Source organism: Colletotrichum karsti (assembly GCF_011947395.1).
Source record: "Colletotrichum karsti strain CkLH20 chromosome Unknown Scaffold15, whole genome shotgun sequence".
NCBI classification, from domain to species: Eukaryota; Fungi; Ascomycota; class Sordariomycetes; order Glomerellales; family Glomerellaceae; genus Colletotrichum; species Colletotrichum karsti.
Window position 1 is genome coordinate 719,772 of NW_024065915.1, and position 21,541 is coordinate 741,312.

General features: G+C 55.8%; 8 protein-coding genes across 8 annotated transcripts; 4 read left to right on the top strand and 4 right to left on the bottom strand.

Moving 5' to 3' along the window:
• Positions 1–37: 37 nt before the first annotated feature.
• On the top strand, positions 38–1,186 carry CkaCkLH20_05451 (RNase III domain-containing protein; the record flags this gene model as incomplete). The annotated part of the gene is made up of 3 exons (XM_038888170.1): positions 38–644; positions 736–962; positions 1,037–1,186. 3 exons carry the CDS (start codon positions 38–40, stop codon positions 1,184–1,186), a joined length of 984 nt encoding a protein of 327 aa, XP_038746646.1.
• A 230-nt stretch (positions 1,187–1,416) lies between these two features.
• CkaCkLH20_05452 (pectinesterase precursor) lies at positions 1,417–2,739 on the bottom strand (the record flags this gene model as incomplete). Its single annotated transcript, XM_038888171.1, has 1 exon — positions 1,417–2,739. One exon carries the CDS (start codon positions 2,737–2,739, stop codon positions 1,417–1,419), a length of 1,323 nt encoding a protein of 440 aa, XP_038746647.1.
• A 2,252-nt stretch (positions 2,740–4,991) lies between these two features.
• On the top strand, positions 4,992–8,106 carry CkaCkLH20_05453 (uncharacterized protein; the record flags this gene model as incomplete). Its single annotated transcript, XM_038888172.1, has 3 exons — positions 4,992–7,314; positions 7,368–7,591; positions 7,642–8,106. The coding sequence occupies 3 exons, from the start codon at positions 4,992–4,994 to the stop codon at positions 8,104–8,106; spliced, it is 3,012 nt and encodes a 1,003-aa protein (XP_038746648.1).
• A 542-nt stretch (positions 8,107–8,648) lies between these two features.
• Positions 8,649–10,784, bottom strand: CkaCkLH20_05454 (uncharacterized protein; the record flags this gene model as incomplete). Its single annotated transcript, XM_038888173.1, has 1 exon — positions 8,649–10,784. One exon carries the CDS (start codon positions 10,782–10,784, stop codon positions 8,649–8,651), a length of 2,136 nt encoding a protein of 711 aa, XP_038746649.1.
• A 1,675-nt stretch (positions 10,785–12,459) lies between these two features.
• On the bottom strand, positions 12,460–14,352 carry CkaCkLH20_05455 (wsc domain-containing protein; the record flags this gene model as incomplete). The annotated part of the gene is made up of 1 exon (XM_038888174.1): positions 12,460–14,352. The coding sequence occupies one exon, from the start codon at positions 14,350–14,352 to the stop codon at positions 12,460–12,462; it is 1,893 nt and encodes a 630-aa protein (XP_038746650.1).
• Positions 14,353–14,401: 49 nt separating this feature from the next.
• On the top strand, positions 14,402–14,800 carry CkaCkLH20_05456 (uncharacterized protein; the record flags this gene model as incomplete). Its single annotated transcript, XM_038888175.1, has 1 exon — positions 14,402–14,800. One exon carries the CDS (start codon positions 14,402–14,404, stop codon positions 14,798–14,800), a length of 399 nt encoding a protein of 132 aa, XP_038746651.1.
• A 1,562-nt stretch (positions 14,801–16,362) lies between these two features.
• CkaCkLH20_05457 (4-hydroxyacetophenone monooxygenase) lies at positions 16,363–18,377 on the bottom strand (the record flags this gene model as incomplete). Its single annotated transcript, XM_038888176.1, has 5 exons — positions 16,363–16,821; positions 16,869–17,908; positions 17,958–18,021; positions 18,079–18,183; positions 18,240–18,377. The coding sequence occupies 5 exons, from the start codon at positions 18,375–18,377 to the stop codon at positions 16,363–16,365; spliced, it is 1,806 nt and encodes a 601-aa protein (XP_038746652.1).
• An 879-nt stretch (positions 18,378–19,256) lies between these two features.
• Positions 19,257–21,109, top strand: CkaCkLH20_05458 (uncharacterized protein; the record flags this gene model as incomplete). The annotated part of the gene is made up of 7 exons (XM_038888177.1): positions 19,257–19,484; positions 19,541–19,598; positions 19,652–19,715; positions 19,772–19,913; positions 19,992–20,031; positions 20,142–20,563; positions 20,621–21,109. The coding sequence occupies 7 exons, from the start codon at positions 19,257–19,259 to the stop codon at positions 21,107–21,109; spliced, it is 1,443 nt and encodes a 480-aa protein (XP_038746653.1).
• Positions 21,110–21,541: the final 432 nt, after the last annotated feature.

The window sequence follows — 21,541 nt, forward strand, 5'->3', positions numbered from 1 at the left end:
GGGTCCAGTCCCGAAACGGAATAGCGCCGGTCATCGCATGATCCTCGTTCCGCGCGCGCAGCCACGTGACGTCGAGAAATTGTTCCGTGCAGCGATCGCGAAAAAGTTCCTGAGCATCAAGAGCTGCCAGCTCTACCAGGACGAGATCACCACCCCCCACCCCGCACCGCAACTTACGACCCCTCAGTTGCCAGCCGTCCCAATGGCAACCAACGGCTCCCGGTCAGCATACGGCCTCACGAGGCATGCCGTCAGGCATTGTCAATCGGCACCCCGAATCGTCTCCGCTTCGCCTGCGCAGCGGTGCATCGCCAGATCCTATGCGACGGCGACCGAAAGCAAGATCGAGGAATTTTCGAGGAGAACCGTGGAGTCGGAGCGGCCCGACGAGCTGCGCCACCGTCCACGATGGTCCTACACCCCCGAGGCTATGAAGGCGCCCTTTTCACCGCACATCACCAAAGACCCCAGGCGTAGTATCTGGCAGGTGAACAACGACCCCAAGAAGCTGGACGAGATGTACGTGCGGTTTTTGGGACGGGACGGAGACAGGCTTCTGCCTGAGGAGGTGAAGTGGTTGGCGGTCACGCACAAGAGCTTCGATCAGGGTCGGAGAGGCTTCAACGACAGGCTGGCATATCTGGGTAGGTTTTCTCTCGCGATTTGGAGCTCGATTTGGGGGTCTTGTTGGAGAGGTTACAATTTTCGCTGACTCGGAGTTTGTGACACTTTCAGGCCGGCAAGCAGTGGTCGTCGAGACGACACGAAGCATAGTATCGTCGGAAAAGGAGGGCGCCATGGTTCCGGATTCATACGGCCGCAAACCGTTCTATCACCCCGCCCTTGCCAAGATCGACAACTTCAACGTGCAGCTGCCGAATCAAGCCGTCACGAAGGAGAAAATCGAGCAGCTGGCCCTCGATGCGGGCATCGACAAGGTTTTGCGGTGGAAGCCGGCAAAGGTAAGCCGATCTCACATCTCGTCTCACCGTCCCCTCAGGAGACCACGCCCGGCTGACCCAAACGTTGCGCCCAGCCCGAAAACCTTGCCGGTTCGGGTCAGCAGATTGTTCTCAACGGGGCAGTTTTTGCCATTGTCGGTGCCATCTCGCTCCAGCACGGCGCCGAGGTGGCGGGTAGAGTTATCAGGGAGAGAATATTGAAGCCGCTCTCGCTCAGGCAATAACGCCCGATCAAGAGAGACGTCTGTTGTATCATAGGTGTAAAACAGTGACAAAAGGATATCATCCCAATACCGCAACGCAACGCAACGAGCAGCCAGACGAAGTCATGTTTCCGTCTTCACTCAACTCTCTCCTCTTCGCATGACGATGTGCCGGTGTCGAGTCGCCGACGAGTGTGGAAGCAGACGAACGGTTATAGAAACATAACCCAAAGCAGTACATCTTTCGCCACTCACGCCGCCAACGGACCCGTGGTCAGGTGCATGACATGGGATATGGTTCGGTTGGGAGGCTGCCAGGCCAGCTGGAGCACCCATCCTGTCGTCGACGACGAGAGGGTATTCGCCAACGAGGTGTTGCGGATGCGCGTGGTCATTTCGACGGTGACGAGATCATCAACAACAGATCGGTCAACTTCTTTTCCTATGGCCAGCGCCTTGCGGATCATGCTGTTACCCGGCGTTCGCATTAGCATGCGCGAGTGCGCCGCCCAATCGACCATCCGCATACCGGCCTGGCCAATCTCGCCAGTCACGGCATGGATGTAGCCCTCGCCAAGCGGGCGGGCCATGTCTGACGTAGACCTCGTGCAGAGGACGAAGCTTTTGAGGAAGGCAAACGATTCGTTTAGAGTGGCCATGCCGAAGCCGGGATCCGGATTCACCTGCCAGATGCTCCTGGGCCAGTCGTTGGACCCGTAGTGCGCCACGCCCTTGCCCTTGGGGTCGTACGCCAACAGGTCGCTGGCAAGGATGGGCATGGTAAGCGTACGGCTGGCGCCCTGGTAGAGGACGAGGTCCCAGTCGGGGTTGATGTAGATCCGGTCCCACGCCGGGTTTCGCTGATTCAGGTACGGGAAGCCATGGCGGTCCGGGTCGGGGGAGCGCATGGGCAGATGGATCCTGAAAAACGACAGCGCCTCGCCGCGGGATTCGGCGCAGACGCGAAAGAGGACGGGGCTCCTGTTCTCGCAGTACCAGTGGGCGTTGCAGGCGACGTTGCCCAGCTCGTTGCCGGATGCCTCGACGCCGGAGCTGCAGTCCATGACGCCGCGTATCACGACGATGCGCGGCCAGGCGAGGTGCATGCGCCAGATCTTGGAACGCAGCTCGTAGGGCAAGTCGGGAAAACGGTGAAAGGTGGCATCGCGGCGGGCGCAGCTGTGGGTTGCCGCGGTGGACAGTGGGAACAACACCGGGGACGGCGACGAAGAGGGCGAAGCTATTGCTGTCGTCGGCTCGCTTCCCAATGCGGAAACCCATGTGCGCAGGTCAAAACCTCTACAAGCCTTGAGAGCCTTCCAGGGCGTCGGGGGCTTTTCCCGTGGAGCGGACGAAGCAGGGATGGCCGCTGCTGGTTGGGTGCGGTGGCTACCGTGCTCGTCGTGCTCGGTCACTCCTCCAGCCTCACGGTCGTCTTCGTCTTGCGAGGAGTAAGATGGTCGGGGTGATGGTAAGGCCAGATCTATCGGCCGATGACTGGGAGAGGCTGATGACGACGCAGGATTCGAACCTGGCAGGCCAGTTTCATCAAAATTGTCGGGGGTCGGTTGCATATCGCCAGCTGGATAGAAGGTTGGATGTCAAACAAAGTGTAAAATTCTGACAGCTCCAGGGAACCGAAAGACGACGCTAGCAGTGGCTCGGACGATGCCAGCGGCGGCCGGTGTGCCGCGCGGTGGGAAGTCGTCGCGGACGCTAGAAGGTGTCAAACTGCGTGGTATGGGTGTACTGCACTGCAGAAGAAGGCGTCCGGTGTATGTCGTGATCAACAGAGTTGGCTGCATTCGGTGTGGGGAAAGGAGGAGGGAGGCTGTACACTAATGGCTGGTGCGAACGGTGCGTTTGACAGTCGGGCAAGGTTCTATGAGAAGCGAGATGTGTTTGGGCTTCATGATACGAAGACGGACACGACGTTGGATGAAAAGGTTCCCTGATCAGGCAATCGGGCGGGGATACGGCACGGTGAAGAAGGTGAGGTACGTACCTCCAGTCTCCTCCCCGGCAGACGCCGAGGTGGCGCACGGGAGAACCTTTGCGGTTGCCGGTGCCGGGCCGGAGGTCGGAGGGTGGCTGGTAACTGGACCGTGGATCTGACTAAGACAGGACATCTACGATAAATGTGGCAGAGCACTGGAAAGACGTCAAGAAAGCTGTCAAGTCAATGGCATGACGGCACCGAGTACGGGCCACTTTGCAGGGTCTTTCCGCTTTGGGAAAGGTTTTGCGGGCAGGTTCTGCAAGACACTCATTCACGTCTTCCCTGACCTGGGCTGTCAGAAAGATCTTGTAAGAGGACTGGATACTTGACGCATAGTGCTTGGATGACGCTGTGGCCCACTGCAACTCAGCGCTCCCGAAGTACCTTCCATCCTCGGTGTTAGGTGCTGTCTCTGTCTTCCCTGTCAGATCGTGTCAGATCATCGCGAGAACAGACCCCAAAGTCGAGACGCTGCAATCTGCCGCCGCCACAATGGGCAAGGCCATGAGGGAACCGTTGAGATGTGAGGCTGGGAACCCATGAGTCGGTTTCCGTCTCTTGCCTCGTCTTCTTTACAACTCGACTGGGGAACTCCTGGCCTCTTCAGCCATGGAACAAACAGCTTAATTCGCCCTTCACATTACATCAGCAACTATGGTTCACCAAAGTGTCACTAACACCGGACTGGCCAATCACCGAGGCATTGCTGGAACGTCACTCAACCGTCTGAAACTCGCAAACTCCAACTCAACTCGTTGACACCAGTGCTTCTTTTCTTTCCTGTCTCTTTCGTGGCGCTAGTCCTCCAAACTCTGCCCATCCCTTTTCCCTGCAAGCCGTCCGTCCAGGATGGCTATGCCATGTCACCTCACCTTTGCCAGTACAGCTCCATGATCAAGTTGCCCCATCCGTCGAAATGGTTCGTATCTCGTACACCAACGCCGTATTCAGCCCAACTTCGCATCGCAGCCACCTTCTCCTTTCAACCTTTTTTCTTCTTCTTCTTCCTAGAGATGTCGGACGTGCACACCCTGCAGACACAACTCTACGTGCAGCCAACTCTGATGCTACGCGCCAACTAACATCTACACTCGCCTTTAGCTTCGATTGACACATCTCTATAGCCTACTGTAACTTCGTGGAAACACTCTTGGCTCCGGTCTAGCGCTGCCACTGACAGAACCTTCTACCCACCCCATCCCGGCTCTCTCCCGACGACGACGGTGGTGGCTGTAGCCTGTCCCAACAACACACACACGCAAGCCCGCTGTGTGAGCCACTCCTTCAAAGGCCTGACGTCGTCGGTCCGCTCGTGCGCCTGTCAATGGACGATGATTCGGCCCCGGCAATGGACGTCTGGGATCCTCGCAAAGGGGTTCCTCCTGGTTCCACCTGCGTGTCCAACCAACGGGCGGACCACATCAGCGTCTGGGCCCTCCCCGGACGACAAGTCAGTCAACGTCCTCTCCGGTCGTGGAAGCGGAATCCCGCTGGCGTGTAAGGAGTACTATCCCCTGCACCGAGGACGTCTCCATCGCGGTGATCGTCGGTCCATGTTTTAGGCTCGAGATCCGGCTGGGACGTGGACCATCTATCATATATCTCGCCGTTCATCCCTCGGCGTTTCTGATTAGGTCTTCTTTCGTTTCTTCACCCTATCTGGTGATCCGGGCTAGGCTAACCATAAACACCCCCCTTTTCATCTTCGTACACGACTGCTGGCAGCCTCTTTTTTTTCTTTTATGGTGTTCTTGATTTCTAGAGATACCCGGATTCCCGTCCCCTTAATGTCAAAGTAGACCCGGCGACTTCCTCCCTATCGCCACCATGGATACCATCATGGAGATGAACACCAAGATATCACCACCAGAGGAGGCCTCGGAAAGGCAACAGACCCCTCCTCCTCCTCCGCCACCCCGACACAACACTATGACAACTATCATGATAGGCTTTCTCATGGTCTTCTCCATCTTCAGCGTCGGCAGGGAGATCAGAGACCAACTCTACCCACGTCCCCAAGCCAACAACAGGGTGATCAACAAAGCAGAGTTGACATCATGGGGTCAAGCCCTCGATGGGATCGTCTCAGCAGAGACAGTCGAAGCCCTCGGAAGCGATCCCAAGTTGAGGCGGACTCTGATGTCCATGGTAGACTTCACCGTCGACCTATCAGATACCCTCGCTGCTCGGTACGAGTCACCTCAACTGGAGGAGACGAAGCAGATCCTGCAAGACTACAAGGAGAAGCTCAAGCGAAACCTCGAGGGTTTGGGAGACGACCTCGACAAGACCCACGACGAGGGCTCTAAACCGGTCAAACGACAATTCCCCAGTTTGGGAGACCTCTTTAGCGCCGCCGCCGGTGCTGCGCCCGGTGCTGGTGGTGAAGGAGGCGGACCAAGCCCAACGAATCCCCTTGGCCTCCCTGGCCTCCCAGGTGCTCCTGCTCCAGGCGGTGGTGCAGGAGGAGGTGGAGGCGGCTTGCCCGGTCTTCCAGGACTACCGGGAGCCGGAGGAGGAGGCGGTGGAGGAGGAGGAGGTAACCCTCTAGCCGGACTCCTCGGTGGCGGGGGCGGAAACGACACAGCAGGCGGCATCCTCGCGCCTCTCCTTCAACCCCTCAAAGACGGCCTCAGCAACATCGGCAACTCCCTCGTCCAGAACCTGAACGGGCCCGCGATGTTCCTCGGTATTGGCGTCGGAGCCGGCGCAGCCCAAGGCCTCAACCTCTCCTCCCAGGAGAGGACGATGGAAGTCGCCGCCAAGGTGGCCGCGGACAACAAGATGGAAGCCACGGGCCTCAATCCAGCCATCCAAAACCTCGGCGTCGGCTTGACGTCCACTCTGATCGGCGCCGTCGACATCAACAGCCTCGGAGCCAACGTGACCAACCAACTCCAACCCATCGCCATGTCCCTCGCAACAGGCCTCGGCAACGGCACGGTAGCAGGCCTCAAGCTCAACGCCAACGCCGCCCTGAGCCTCGAGCCCGTCAACGACTCCAGCATCCCCAACGTCATCGGCACCTTCGGCTTCGGGCTGACCAAGTCCGTCACCTCCAACATCGACATCAACTCCCTCTTCAACCAGGCCAACAACGCGAACACCACCCGCGCCATCATGCGCGTCCTCCCCGCCGCGGCCTCGGGCTTCGGCAAGGGCCTGGGCCAGGGCGCCACCGTCGGCCTCGGCCTGCAGCCCGACTCCGCCGTGCCGATGCAGCAGATGCCCGACGGGCAGATCGACTTCGGCGGCATCACGCAGACCTTCGCAAAGGGCCTGACGAGCAGCTTCCTGCAGAACGGCACCGCGACCGAGCTGGTCAACAAGATCGGCAACTCGATGAACATGCAGAAGAACGGCGGCGGCATCCCCAGCACCATCGACTTCAACGGCCAGAAGATCGAGGTCAGCCGCGTCGCGCAGGGCTTCGCGAGAGGGTTCCTGCAGGGCGCCGGTGATGCCATTCAGGGGATGGGAGGCGTGCAGTCTCTCATCCAGGGCAACGCCACCATGCCCGCCAACGGCCTCCCGGACTCGAAGGTCCAGTACGACGACTCCCTCGGCGGCGCGGCGAGCGGTTTCGGCGTCGGCATCGGAGGGCAGGGCGTCCTTGTCGTCTCGGCCCTCGTAGCGAATCCCCAGGGCACGCCGATGCCGCAGGCCGGATCACCGGCCCAGCCCCAGGCCCCGGCAGCGACGCCGAGCACACCCGCGCAGCGCCGTGAGCTGGGTCTCGTCCCGCGACAAGACCCGAACCAGAACGTGCCGCCCGTGGTCTCGGTGAACACGACCAACGGCTTCAACCTCTCCGTCGTGATCAACGCCCAGACGATCTCCATGGCGGCGCAGGCGGGCGTGAACGCCTTGACCTGCCAGGGCGTGGGCGGCATCGGCTTGGTGATGTTGGGTCTGGTCAGGAGCAAGACGATACCTCTCGACGCCTTCACCAGCAAGGGCAACGTGACAAAGGTGCTGAAGCAGGCGATTCCTTCCGGGACGATCAATCTTGCGAATGACGGCAACTTCTACGCCATTGACGGGCAGATCATCAAGGACGCGTTGGGCGACAACATCATTGGCGCGGCGAACGGGGTGGAGATTAACGGGATGAAACTCCCAGGATGGATTGCTTTCCTCGTTCTTCACAGTAAGTTCATTCTTTGACAAGTGGCGGTGGACTTGGCTAATGAACCCAAACAGTCCTCTTCGCCATCGTGGCCTACATCAACGTCCTACCCCTGGCCATCGGCCTCGAACACTTCCGCAACCTCATGATCCGGGTCAACGTGCCTCAGGTCCTACCCAACGTGCACAAGTGGAATAACATCATGTGGCTGTTCATCATCGCACCGTCGTTGATCGTGGTTCTCGTGTTCGGTGTTCTGGTCTTTGGACAGTCTACCCATTTCCGGACCGCTCACGGGGTAAGTTTCAAACATACACATCAAGTATCATTACTAACAGCACGAAAAAGATCATCAGCCTCATCACGACCCTCGTCGGAATAGGCGCTCTCCTCCTCCACCTCGCAATCAAAGCCCGCGCGCCCCCTCCCCTCCCCAACACCTCCCGCCCCGCGCCCGCGATCCCCCTCACCGCGCTGCCCAACATCAGGGTCTACGTCAACCAGCTCTTCCTCGTCCTCTCCTTCGCCTCGGTCATCTCCGGCTTCGCGGACCTGTCCTCCGTGGCGCTGTGCTTCACGCAGGTCGTCCCGTTCGACCTGGCGCTGATGCTCGGCTTCGGGCTGTCGACCGTCTTCGTCCTCGGCTCGACCGTGTCCGGGCTCGACATCGCGCTCACGTTCAGAGCCGCCTTCAAGAGGAGGAAGGGCGACGCCTCTGCCGGCGCCGTGGAGAGCGGAAGAGGCGGCGTGAAAGGAGGCAGGATATCGCCGCCGAGGAGAATCAGCGACGAGAAGGGCAAGAGTTTTGCCTGATTGAGCTGTCAAGACTTACGGGTACAAGACTTGAGCTGGGCTTGGTCTTGTTACTTTATTTCTGTTTCTGTTTTTTTCTTTCTCTCTGTACATACATACCGGCGCATGTGCTTCCTGAGCTGAGATGGGGAGGCGGGGAACTGGCACAAGGGGTTACGGGATGGGAAAAGACCGGGCGAATGAATCCTGTGCATTGCGGATGGATACGAGATTACGGACATGGATACACTCTTCCTGCTTATGGCGCCGCAGAAAACGGAGCGGCCTTGACTCTCCTTATACCCCGGCTTGCTTCAGGAGGCAAGCTCTGAATTTCAAATTTCATACTTATTCTCACGATATGGTGCGCCTCGCAGATTAACGTATCGTTTTTTTGTACTTATATGTCCGACGCCTTGGTATCTTCTTCTCATCGTACAAACTGCCTAGCCCTCTCCGGCCAAGCCAGTCCCTTGACGCCTCTGCCTCAATTACATATGAACGCCGGCCCTTGATCCCATGTTTTGAAAACCATTCGTCCGTTTGAAACACATCCCATGCCATTACTCGTCGTCCCACAGATGCCAACTACTACTCGGGCGTACTTCTAGCGCGGACCTTCTCTTCTTTCGAGGACCCGCGACTTCTCGCCCATTACTCAAAAAGAATTCTTCTGTTTCTCCTCCTGGAATTTGCCTGACCATGCCCAGGCCAGCGAGGTCGGTTTTCGTGCACTTCATCCGCAGATGCCGGAAGTACTTTCGATAGAACATCCTCTGCATTACCAACTTTTCCGCAACGCTCTTCGGCAAGTATTCTCCGAGCTGCGAGCGCAAATCTTCCAGTGCGTGTCGCTGATTCGCCGCGTCTGGTGGCTCGTAGTCGTTGCTCAATAGAAGCCTTGGTACGTCCTGGTAGAATGCATCCTTTGCAGGAATACCACTCGTAAGATATCCCTCATGGATCATCCAGACCGGGAACCTAGCAGCTGCGCGATCATCCATAAGCTGAATTGCCTCCGTGTACGACTCCAAGTTTGCCAGGCTCTTCGACAAAGGCGCGCACCCAGGGACCGGCGTGAGGTCCCACGTCTCCGGACCGCCCCGGTCTCTGGTGCCGAAATGGCGAATCCCAACACCCAGAGGATCAAACGCAAGGCAGTCGCTCAAAAAGATATCGAGGGGGATTTCGCTGCTCCACGGGAACGTGAAAATGACGGTGTCGTAATCCGGATTGATGATGACAGGCCAGGCAATCTTATTCGTCGGGTGCATGGGCAGTTGCACGCGGTAAAAAGCGCGTGTCTCGGCACGGCACTCTCGGTTCACCCACATCAAGGACGGTAGGGTATTGTCAGCGCTCCAAGCAATATTGGACGCGAGGTTGCCCAGGGCATTCGGCGCGAAGTGAATTTTCTTGAGATCATTCATGCATCGAATCTCGACAATGCGGGGCCGCTCCAGGTAGAACCTCAGGATCTTGGAGCGGAGCTCCGGGGGCAGTCGAGAGAAGGGATGGAATGCAGTTAGTGGCCCGGGCGCGGATTGGATGGCGCTCGCAGCCTTTGGGGCGTGAACCTGGCAGTGCTCATGGGGTAGAGCGACGGTTATCGGCATATGCGGGGGATGGGTAATAGTCCATGGTCCGTAAGGCACGCCGGAGCGGAAGTGAAAGCGGTCCTCGGGCTTCACCGGAGTCGGAGGGCGGTGGAGATCGACATGACGGCGCTGGCCGCAGGTGGGACACGGGGCGGACGAGGATGGGAAGTGTCCGATGGAGGCGCCGACGCTTACGCTAAGGGAGGTGGATGAGGATGACGACGAGGACGAGGGTACGGTAGTGGCCTGAGCGGTACTCGATGTCGCGGGCGAGTGTGAGGTTGTAGTGCCAATTGTCGAGGGATCGGAGTCCGTAAGAGGTTCTGACTCGCTTGGGTGCGCAAGCGTTTCTGATTGCCGCAGTGTTTGCTGACGAGTGGTGGTCTGGGTGCCCCTCTCGATGCCGGCCGCGTCCACAGGACCTCGTCCTTCAAGTCGCCCATTTGCTGGACCATCGGCCGCCGCTGTGGTGGCTGCCCGTCGCGGCGTTTCCTTGCGAGGGCGAATACGAACAGATAGCCCTCTAAGCCAGATCTTCTTCCATTTCTTCTTGAGTTGCTGGTGCTGTTGATGTTCTTGGTCCCGGTTCTGATCCTGGTGTGATGATTGGGCACGAAGCCGGGGCTGGGACTGGGAGGCGATGGCGGTAGTGTCCGGATCCGTCGCCATGGCGGACTGCGTCGGACGTTCCGCCCTCGTCCTGTTCGGCTTGTCTTCCTGGTCAACTTGTTGCGCCGAGTCTCCTGGCGGCCGCGAAAGAGGTGACTCGGGCGATTGGCGAGATGATGGTGATTTGGCGACGACAACGGGAACGCGCCAAGTGAATGCAGGAACGAGGATGTGACGCTCAATTACCCATCCGGATGCTAGGCGTAGGAAATGGGCGTTGTTCCCACCGGCTCGTCTTCCTGTCGTCGCTGTCGGTAAGTTGTGGTTTAGGCGAGACGGCGGCTGTTGATGGATAGAAGTCGAAGAGGGAGAAGAAAGCAGACCAGAAGATGGAGAAGAAGGCTGATCAGGTCGAGGTGAAGAGATGGTAATGGTAGTAGTGGACGCGGGAGTTGGAGGACTGGGCGACGCGGGGGAAGAGGTAGAGGGCATGTTTGTGCAGATAAAGTTCATCCATGTGCCCCGGCCGCGTCTGGAAAGGTCAGTGTCAGTCAATGTCGCTGTCGGAATCGCCTTCGGAAGAACATGGCCATGGGCCTAGACGGGCCCGGCGCGCTGTCTGCTGTCTGTCGTATGTCCCGAGCGGTACGAGAGTCAGGTCCTGCTGATGCGGTAGGGTAAGGTCAAAGGAGGAAAAAGGGCCACGACGGGGGAAAGATGATGTTGGTGCAATGCAAAGCGCAAACCAGTGCGTTGGTTCTGTTGAGTTCAATTCGTATGGATGTGTGGTGTTGAGATTGGATGTTACCTATTGTTTCTATTTTCTGGGTTGGAGCCCCGGCCGAGAGACTGGACGTGGACCTGCTGCTGCTGCGGCAGGTGCGGCAGGTGCACTGCGCAGGTGCGCCTGCCGTGTGGAAGGTGGAAGGAAGCTCTTTCCAGGCAGTCTTCCAGGCCGTTCGTTCCTAATTTGCAGGGACAGCAAAAGGCAGGTGCGCTGCAGCAAAAGTGGCTGGGTGAGAGGTGCCTTCCTTCCTCCTTGCCGGCATGTCACTGCTCGCTTCAAGCCACCTGTCAATCATTGCCTGCCACCTGTCATCCGCGTCCCCGAAACATATCATTCAAACGCCATTGAAAATGAAACACACCCGTTGATTGTGCTACTTTAAAGTGCCTATAGAAAACTCCCATGTAAGCTTCTACCGGGCTATAGTTTGATTCGAACGGAACATGGAATATTGGGACTGAACAGACCGTGCTCACCGAGACCGCCTCGTACGCCCGGTGGGCCGACACAACTCCGCCAGGACCTCCCACGGACTGAAACACGCAAAGGGGCCGATGCGACGTTTGTGAGAAAGGATGACGCTGACAATCTTCGATGGAACTTTCTGCAACAAGAATGAGTTTGCAATGGATTTCTGCCTCACATTCCCACCATAAGCTATCATTCAGTGCAACTTGAAAGTTATCCCGGTCATGAACCAAGCTTAACGAGCCACCTGCAGAGGAAGCCATGGAATATTCCATCACACAGACTGCACACCCACTCTTGTTCAAGAGTGCACAGTGATCCCCGGCCGACTTAGACCTTGAATACTTACTGTACATCAATCCAATGCTGGGCTAGTCGGCAGGTACGGAAACGGTCCGACCATGCGACCCACACGGGCCGTTCGATGGCCCCGCTCGACCTAGATTCCGGGCCCGGAGTGGGGCCGGGCCCTGAGCCCCGACGGGGCGGAGACACGGCGAACCACACAGCACTCAGTGTTGTTGAAGAGGGAGGGAGAAGGATCATGAGATACCGGCTTTCACAACTAATCATATTTGAACGCATCCAGTTAATGTCCTACTTCCATGGATACGCCTCAACTACAGGACGATCCTACGTCAAGTTTCGGTTCACGAAGGCCAAGTCATGGGAATCTCAAACACAATTCATTTAGTGCGAAACAAACGCTTTATTGTCTATATCGTCAGAATCATTTATCAAGTCATCGGCAGCCCAGCAGTGAGGTACATAAGCAACCGTCCGCGACCGCTAGACATCTGTCGAATAGAATACTTTCACCTCCTCAACAATCCACCATGCGAAAGATTACCGAGCCCATGAGCGAGCCGGGAGAAAAGAAAAAGGAAAGACCGTCTCGATGTACAATGCCTCTCAGACGAGGATGGCGAAGCCGACAGCGACGCTGAGGGCCAGGGCTCCGAAGCTGGCAAAGGACTTGCCGGAGCCCGCGGTAACCACCTGGGAGGGGCCAGGAGCCGGGGCGCCGTTGTTGCCTCCGGGCTGGCCAGCACCACCCTGGCCGCCAGGAGCACCGCCGGGAGCGGGGGCACCGCCAGGAGCGGGAGCACCGCCGGGAGCGGGAGCACCGCCGGGAGCGGGGGCACCGCCGGGAGCGGGGGCACCGCCAGGAGCGGGGGCACCGCCAGGAGCAGGGGCACCACCAGGAGCGGGAGCGCCACCGGGAGCAGGAGCACCGCCAGGAGCAGGGGCGCCTCCAGGAGCGGGAGCACCGCCGGGAGCGGGAGTGCCGCCAGGGGCGGGGGCACCGCCAGGAGGGGTTCCAGCCGGGGGAGTCTGTCCAGCGCCTCCGTTGCCACCGTTGCCACCGTTGCCGCCATTTCCACCGTTGCCTCCGTTTCCACCGTTGCCACCATTGCCTCCGTTGCCTCCGTTTCCGCCATTGCCTCCAGGGCTACCGGAGCCGCCAGTAGGAACAGGAGCGGGGCCAGGAGCAGGGCCGGGTCCGGGTCCGGGAGCAGGGACAGGGCCGGTAGGGTAGGGAATCTGGGTGACGGGAGGAGGAGTAACAACAACCTGAGTGCACTGTCCGTTGGTGCAGGCGGTCTGGGTAACCGGGGGAGGCTGGACGACGATGTTGCAGGCGTCACCAACGCAGGGAGGCTGGGGCTTGCAGGTCTCGCAGGGCTTGACAACGTCGCACTTTCCGTTGGAGCAGTCGAACTTCTTGTTGACGTCGGTGTAGGGGCAGGTCTGGTGCTGGCAAGATCCGTCCTGGCAGACGTACTTCTTGTTGCACTCGTCGCCCTGGCACTTGTCGACCTTGCAGACGTTGCCGTAGCAGGTGATCTTCTCCTTGTTGCAGCTGCCGTTGCACTTGGCGTACTCGCAGGAGTCGCCGTTGCAGATGACCTTGCGACCGCAGTCGTCTCCCTTGCAGACCTCGGGCTTCCAGCAGCCGCAGTCGGAGCCCCAGACGAGGCGGCGGCCGCAAGAGTCTCCGTAGCAGGGGTAGTCGTACGCACAGTAGTCACCGTAGCAGACGAGCTTCTTGTAGCAGTCATCGCCCCAGCAAGGACGCTCAGGGTTGAAGGGGGGTCTGGGCTTGTAGCAGAAAGGACCCTGGCAGTCGGAGCACAGAGGGCAGTAGGTGGTGGTGACGACGGAGACGCCAGTGCCGGAAGTGACGGTGAAGGTGGTGGTGAGAGTCGCAGTCGCGGTGGCGGTAGCGGTGACAGTACCTCCGCCGTCGATGCGAACGTAAATGTCGAAGCGGACGTCGGACGGGATGAGCTGGCGCTTCTGGAGCGGGGCCGAGCTGCGGCCACCGCAACTCTGGGCTGGGTTGCCGGGGCAGGGGATGTTGCACTGCGCGTCATCGACTCTGACCTCGTTGGTGTTGTCGACGAAGTCACCGCAGAAGCAGTCCCTTCCGAAGAGAGCAAGGTAGCGCTTACCGGCAGGGCAGGAGATAGCGCAGCGCTCAATGTTCATAGAATCAGCGGATTGAACCAGGTCGAAGGTAGGGAAGCTGCTGGAAGAACCGAAGCATCCGAGGAAAGAGAAGTCACCAACGACGAGCGGGTTGGATGTGGCGGTGGGGACGCCGGTGGTGGAGACAACTCCGGTGGATGAGACGGAGTCAGTACCGGTAGGAGGGAGGTCAGTCGAGCTATCAACAATGGTTGATGTGTCGGTTACCGGTTCGGTCGTGAAAGGCGAGTCCGTGAACTCGCCGGTGGAAGTCGTCGCGACATCGATGACCGAGGTGATGGTGGTTGACGGCCCAGTGATGGTGGTGGTCAGGCTGCTGGAGATCACAACGGTAGAGCTGATGACCCTGGCAGAAGACGAGCTGGAGCTGCTAACACCGGCCGAGCTGGAACTGCTGACACCGGCCGAGCTGGAGCTGCTGGCACTGGACGATCTGGAGCTGCTGACAACGGCCGAGCTGGAGCTGCTGACACCGGCCGAGCTGGAACTGCTGACACCGGCCGAGCTGGAGCTGCTGGCACTGGACGATCTGGAGCTGCTGACAACGACCGAGCTTGAGCTGCTGGCACTGGCCGAGCTCGAGACCGAGACGACGGCAGAGCTGGAGCTTGAACCCGTGGAGCTGACAGTAAGCGAGGTCGAGAGACTGACGGGGCGCGAGGAGGAGGAGGAGGACCCAGAGGAGGAGGCAGAAGAGGACGCAGAGGAAGACACCGTCGTTGTGCGAGTGGTGCTCGAGTTTCCCGCGACCTGGGCGTAAGCGACCTGGCCCAGAAGGGCGAGCACAGCAACGCGACGCATGACGAAAGAGCGAGTGACTGAAAAAACAAGTAAAGAGTGACTAGATACCTCGGGTACTAAACGAAAGAATCGAGGCTGAAGCGAGAGTGAGGAGGCGAAGGATGCCGGAGTAATGATGGTGGGTGAGGAAGGAAAGAAGGCGTTTGGAACTCGGAAACGAATTCGTCTCTTATACATTCTGACCACTCCCTTTCCCTCCATCTAAACAAACCAGAGAAGCCCTCATTGCTCCACTCCTATCTTCGTCTGGTATTGTCTCCTATGTGACAAAATGAGCTCACATGCCAGCATTCAATGCTGACACCCACATGCAGACCCCACTGCCGGTCTTCCATCTTGGTGACCACCATATCGTTGCTATCTTGAGTTGAACATGGTTTGGACCTGTTGGGTTTAGCCAGGAGGTGAAGAATGGATCGCCTCGTCTGGGAACTCGCCAGTTCGTGTTGTCTCACTTTCTCCACAGTTCAAAGGAGGGAGGCAGAAACCACAGAAAGAGACCAGTTGATTGGCCCAAAACGAAGAAATGAAAACAAATCTCTCGCTTTCACGCTTCAATAAGCAAGCATTCCCGCCGGCTAAGCTTGGAAATTGGGCTCTGCCTTCGGCTTTCCGCCCGGCGCCCTTCCCGAGCTTCTCCTTGACGATAGTTTGCATTTCTTGCATCCCTGGGCCAAAAAGTCATTCCACTTCAAAATAACCCGCGCCATCTTCGGGAGGCTTTCCTCACATGCCTCACCTCTGCCCTCTCCCAGGAATCTGTCGCCCCTTTTTCTTTCGATCTGCCCCTGTCTATCTCCATCTGGCTCCCGATCCCGAGGTGATGCTTCTACGCCACGGAAAATGAATCATCAATCTTGACTGCCATGGTCTCGGCCCGTTATAGATCTCAAGCCGCAAGCGGATGGAACATCGGCAGGTCTCATTCAACGTTCTCTCCGAAGGACAAACAATTCTTCTCTCGGGCTAGATTGAGGCTACCTAGGACTGAAATCGCAAGTGACTCTTGTCCCATGTTGACATCTTACGAGATGAATAGGTTTATGACTGGCGTGGCATTTTTCAATGATCCGGACTCCGACTATCATATCGTATTCTCCACAATGACGATATCATTACCAGATCGAAGAACGCAAGCTGTAGTCTATAGCAGCAGGACGCCTAAAATCTTCCACGTAAGCCAGTCATCCCTTGAAAGGCAACTTGGCTAACATACCGACATTCTGCAAAATAAATACTGAAGGGCTCTCCCTGAGCAGCACCCTCCTTACATGTATGTGTGGACCTCCTTCAACTTGCTCGAGTCTTCGATTTCGTCGCCATCGTCATTATCTTCCTGTTAGTTTCTACTTCTACAGTGTTACAATGCATCAATACCAATACCGATTCCACCACCCCGGCCGCCGCGGCCACCACTACCAAAGTTACTCACCCCGGTTTCGTCCTGTTGCTTTCTGTAACCATGGAGCATGCCATATTATTTCAAGATGGTTCTCTAATAGGTCAAAAGCCTGCAATTTTTCAAGTGTTCCACGCCTCGTGAATCGTCGCAATATCAATCTTTCCGATCTCCCGTAAATAGCCTGTGATGTCCTCTTCGTCCCTCCTTACCTCCCGTGCAGTCTGCCCGTTCCCAAAATACTCGAACCTATTCTTCTCAGACCCAGGTCGCCGGACGAACTCAAAATCTTCCCATCGGGGATCACGAAGAATGTCGGCGCGGTGATGGAATGTTCCTGGCCACGCGATGAGCACGTGAGTTGCGCCGGCCCCCTGCTTGAACCAACTATTGCACCGGTCCGCCGTCACCTTGTTGTCAAAATAACCGTTGACGATGTCGTTGAACTCTTGGGCAGCATCCTCACGCGGATTCAAAGATGCATAGCTCTGGGTTTGAATTTTGCGGATGCATTTGGCGATGTAAGTGGCCGAGATCTCAATCTGCACCGGGACGGTTCCACCACGCGCGTTGCCTTGAGCCTGGAAACAAGTCAGTCATATCTCCAACCCATTGCAGACTTTCTCACCTGTAGAACGGTAAAATAGTTCGGGAAACCAGGTGCCATCATTCCGAGATATGTCTCCGGATACCCAATCTCACCATCTGTTGCCCAACGTTTGGCCAGATCCAGGCCGTTGTTCCCTAGAAGTGGAAACGCAGCAGAGTAGGTTGTGTCGAAACCCGTTGCTGCAATGATAACGTCCACTTCCCGATGGGTTCCATTTGCATCGATGATTCCCGTGGCATTAACACGGCTGATGGGCCTCGCTATATAATTTGCTTTATCGGATTTCAGCCCCTCCAAGTACCCAGGTGCAGGGGTTAACCGCTTGCACCCTGGTGCGTAGTCGGGTAATACTCTCTCGAGCCACTCTTCGTCGCCTCCAAGACGCTCTCTCATGCACTGAACTAGTTTTTCTCTTAGATCGGCGTTTTCTTTGCTTCCAAGTACATCCGCGGCAAAGCGGTTGTGAAACTTGACTTCAAAGGCTCTCCGGTGCGCGAGATAGTAGGCCGGGTCTTGTCGAAATCTTTGCTTTTCTTCGTCGCTATACTTTGGTCCACCCGGAGAATCTGAAGTGGCTTCATGTAGGTCTCCAGCAAACGTAGGCGTGACCCAGGTCTTTGTGCGAACATAGTGGTCGAGATGCGCCACCTGGGGGAGAATATTAGGTAGTATTTGTTGACCTGACGCACCATTCCCAATGACGGCAACTCGCTTCCCCTCGATGTTTATGTCTCTTGGCCACCTAGCGGTATGAACCACCTGCCCTTGGAAGACATCGTGAAGACCGGGAATGTCTGGATACTTCGGATTGCTGATGCGACCTTGAGCGTTGACGAAGAAGTCGGCCGTTTTCACGAAGACTTGGCCGTTTTGTAGATTTCGTATCTCGATAGCCCATTGAGACGCCTCGGATAACCATGTGGCTTTGACAATTTCATGACGTAGGTGCACAGAATCCGTCAGACCATGCTTTTCGATGACTTTGTCGTAGTAGGCTTGAATTTCAGCGCCTTTTGGGTAATACTCGGACCATTCTGTGTTCGGCTCGCAACTGAGTTCTGTAAGAGTCAGTGAGTTCTTTATACCCTTTCAGAAATGATATCTTACGGTAAGCATGAGAAGGCACATCACATCTGACTCCTGGATAGACATTTGCTGCCCAAGTACCACCCTAGATTTGGAATCAGAAATCATCTAAGTGTGTACCAGCCGGGAAAAATAGACTTACAATCTTGGGCAGTCTATCGAACACATCGATGGTTGCGTTATTGATCTTGTGAGACAACATAACGGCCGAGGTGACGCCGCCGATACCAGCGCCGACGATTATGATCTGTGATGTGTCAGCTAATTGGAAATTCGAGGTAGCGCAGCAACATAGTGGCACACATTGACGGGACGAAAAGGCTCCCAGGGAGCATGGTTCGGAAAGTACTTGTCATGCCCCCGTTGATGGCTTTTGGTGTCCTCCGCTCGAAATCCCGTCCGTGTACTTGATTTGTCTTGTGGTGTCTCGGTTGGAGACATGATAAGCTGATTTCAGGTCGCAGTACCTTCAGAATGGAGAGTTGCGTGAACGTGCTGTTTGTCATTGACACAAGCCTTGGTCGTGAGTTTCTTCGTTTCTTCAAGCAGGTTAGAGTGTATTTCTTGCTCTTGAAATCGTAACAACCTCTTCAGTCCACGAAACCCCAGCTCGCTTCGGCGCTTTCAGTCGTCCCATAACAGTAGCTGTCTCCGATATCGCCCATCGCTCGTTACGCCATGATGGAGGCTGATCACGTTGATCCAACTGTCCCCGTCAATACGCCAACGACCAGCACGACATAATAGGTCCACATCGCCTCAGACGAGGCATGGCGTTGAGATAAGGTATCAGCCATCAACGACGATGGTACCATCTTTGTGGAGCATCTATATATCTCCGCTGGTTTGTTCAATGGATCTCCGTCTGGCTTACAATGCGCCATCTAGGTATCCTCAAGCCCCGATGTGTTCCCCACGTGTCGGGCCTGTGAAATTCGGAGCTGCAACGGCTTTGCGTTAGCCCCGAATATGACACCGGGAAACCTACTTTACACCCAATTATCGGAGACTAGGCTGCTATTCAGCCCCTGAAATGCCTTCATTATGTGAGAAGATGCTTGATTTGCGCCATCGCGGCACCCTGTTCTAGTTAGCCCGATGAGAACGCTGTTGCTTTTTGTTTGATTCAGGCCTTGCAGATTCACACACACACCTTGAAGGAGATCCCTCTTTTCGCGTTAATCTTAGTTTTCTTGATGGCATGTACATAAAGGCTTGTCGAAATTATAACAGATATATCTTCCGCTTCAATCTTTTAATCGTAGCGATCTAAAACCGACCTCAGAAACTGTGATTGCACTATACGCAATAGTCTTCATCATGGCGAAGGGAGGAGACACTCCCATGACAGCAATCGCATTCCCACAGGAAAAAGACGACAATGACGGCTCAGGTGTGGGTGTTCCCAGCCTCAATCCAAAGCCCAATCGCCAATTCAGCAAGAAGAAGTTCTTCTCTTGGTTTGACGCAAATGACGGGCCTTTGGAGCGTCGTGTGATATTCAAGTTGGATTTCTTCATTCTATCATACGCCTTCATCGGCTTTTGGGTGCGTTTGATATTCTTCACTTATTGCAGACTCGAAATTCAGTCTGACGTTGACAGATTTTGTACATTGATCGAGGTATCTTGGCTAATGCGTACATCAGTGGCATGCGAGAAGGTGAGCTCGAGAGGCGCTGCGGTAACCGAACTAAAGGTTAACCTATACGCTAGATCTGCATCTATTCGGAAATGAACTTGTGCAGCTGGGATCTATCTTTAGCGTCGGATATTGCGTGTAAGTTCACTCCATAATGCGTAGTCTTTGATGTTCTTTACTTACATGCTTTCTAGTTCCATGATTCCAGCAACACTTCTTGTCACGAAATATACCGCTCATTATGTCATTCCAGGGGCGATGACCATATGGGGAGTATTCACACTGTTGTGTTACCGTGCCAATAGTTTCTCAGAGCTGGCTGGCTACCGTTTTATGGTAGGACTTCTTGAAGGTGATCAACTCTAGTCACATCTTAACTCCGGTGCCCAGAAAGTTGACTGACTCATGAATCAGGGCCATACTTCTGCTCAATACACTATGTTTTGGGAAGCTGGTCAGTCACCTCATACCCGCAGCTACGGGACAACGCCTGCTGATGTACGGAAAATAGGTATCGTAGTGATGAGTTGGTGAGACGAGCTGGCATCTTCTATGTCAGTTCAGGAATTGGCACCATGACGACCGGTCTTCTTGCTGCTCGTATATATGAGTCGCTCGACGGGGCCTTGGGACACCCAGGCTGGCGTTGGATGTACATTGTCGCTTCCATCATGACCTTTCCAATCGCCTTGTGGGGTGTTGTCAGTTTCCCTGGAACTCCCAAAGACGGCAAGAGGTGGTATTTCACCGATGAGGAGTTTGAGATGGCGAAAGAGCGAATGGCTCTCGAGGGAAGACTTGATCCTAAAGGAGTAAAGTTGTCCTCAAAATCACTTAGGCGATTTTTTGGACGCTGGCATTTCTGGGTGCTGGTGCCCTGGAACGTAATGTGGCTCATGGGCTACGAAAGTATGGTCACAGGGAGCCCAACATTGTGGCTGAAAAGCAATCAGCAGTATTCCGTGGTTCAGGTAAACAACTTCACAGTAAGTCGGATCAATCTGGGTGAAACATCTCTGTTCCCTAGCTAATCTGCTCTTTAGGCTATTAGCCCGAGCTTCGGTATACTTTTCATCCTCGCATTCTCATGGACAATCGACAAAGCGGGCCAAAGAGCAATTGTTCCTCTGATTGGCCTGGTCAGCCTAGTTCATTTCATCTCCAAGTTCGCGTGGATTCTCTACGATGAAACATCATTTGGCTTCAAATGGTTCGCAGTTGCTTTGAGCTACATAGAGGTTTCGCTGTCGCCTGTCAACTACAGCGTGGCCAACCTTGCTTGCGCTGGCGATGCTGAAGAGCGAGCTTTTGTCATTAGTTCTATGCTTGCTATCAGCACGGCCTTCGGCACTTGGGTACCGATCGTAGCTTTCCCGACTCTTGAAGCGCCTCGCTTCTTGAAAGGCTACATTATGGAGGCTGTCATGCAAGTCACTTATTTTTCATGGACATGCTTCGTAGTCTGGTACTCAGCAAGAGAACATCGTAAAAGCGACACTGAGGAGAGACCAGGGGAAAAGGCTTCTGCTTAGAACCTCGACTCAATGTATATTGGTTTTGTAGAAAAAACGAATACAAAGTGAACTCTGTCTCTCCCGATGTTCATGGGCGCCGTCTTAGAAGGGAGAAACATCTTGAGAAGTAGGAAAAGACTGTTCTAAGTTCTACCGAAAAAGGAAAACATGCTGGTCACTTTTGATACTTGCTGATACCAAGTAACCATGATGCAGCAACGCTTCAGACTTCCGGTATCGGACCAGCTTTGTTCGGAGGATGTCCGACACTCCATGTCAGAAAGCTGAGCAACGAAGATAATGTAGTGTGCTGACGCGGTAGAGTTGCAAATGCGGGGTGCTTGCGATTGCGTGCTGCTTGCACAATAATCGTCTGAGGATCTAGTCCTGCTATTATCAATGCGGCCGCCGAATACGCCTTTGAAGGATCAATCACGTAAATTTACGTGA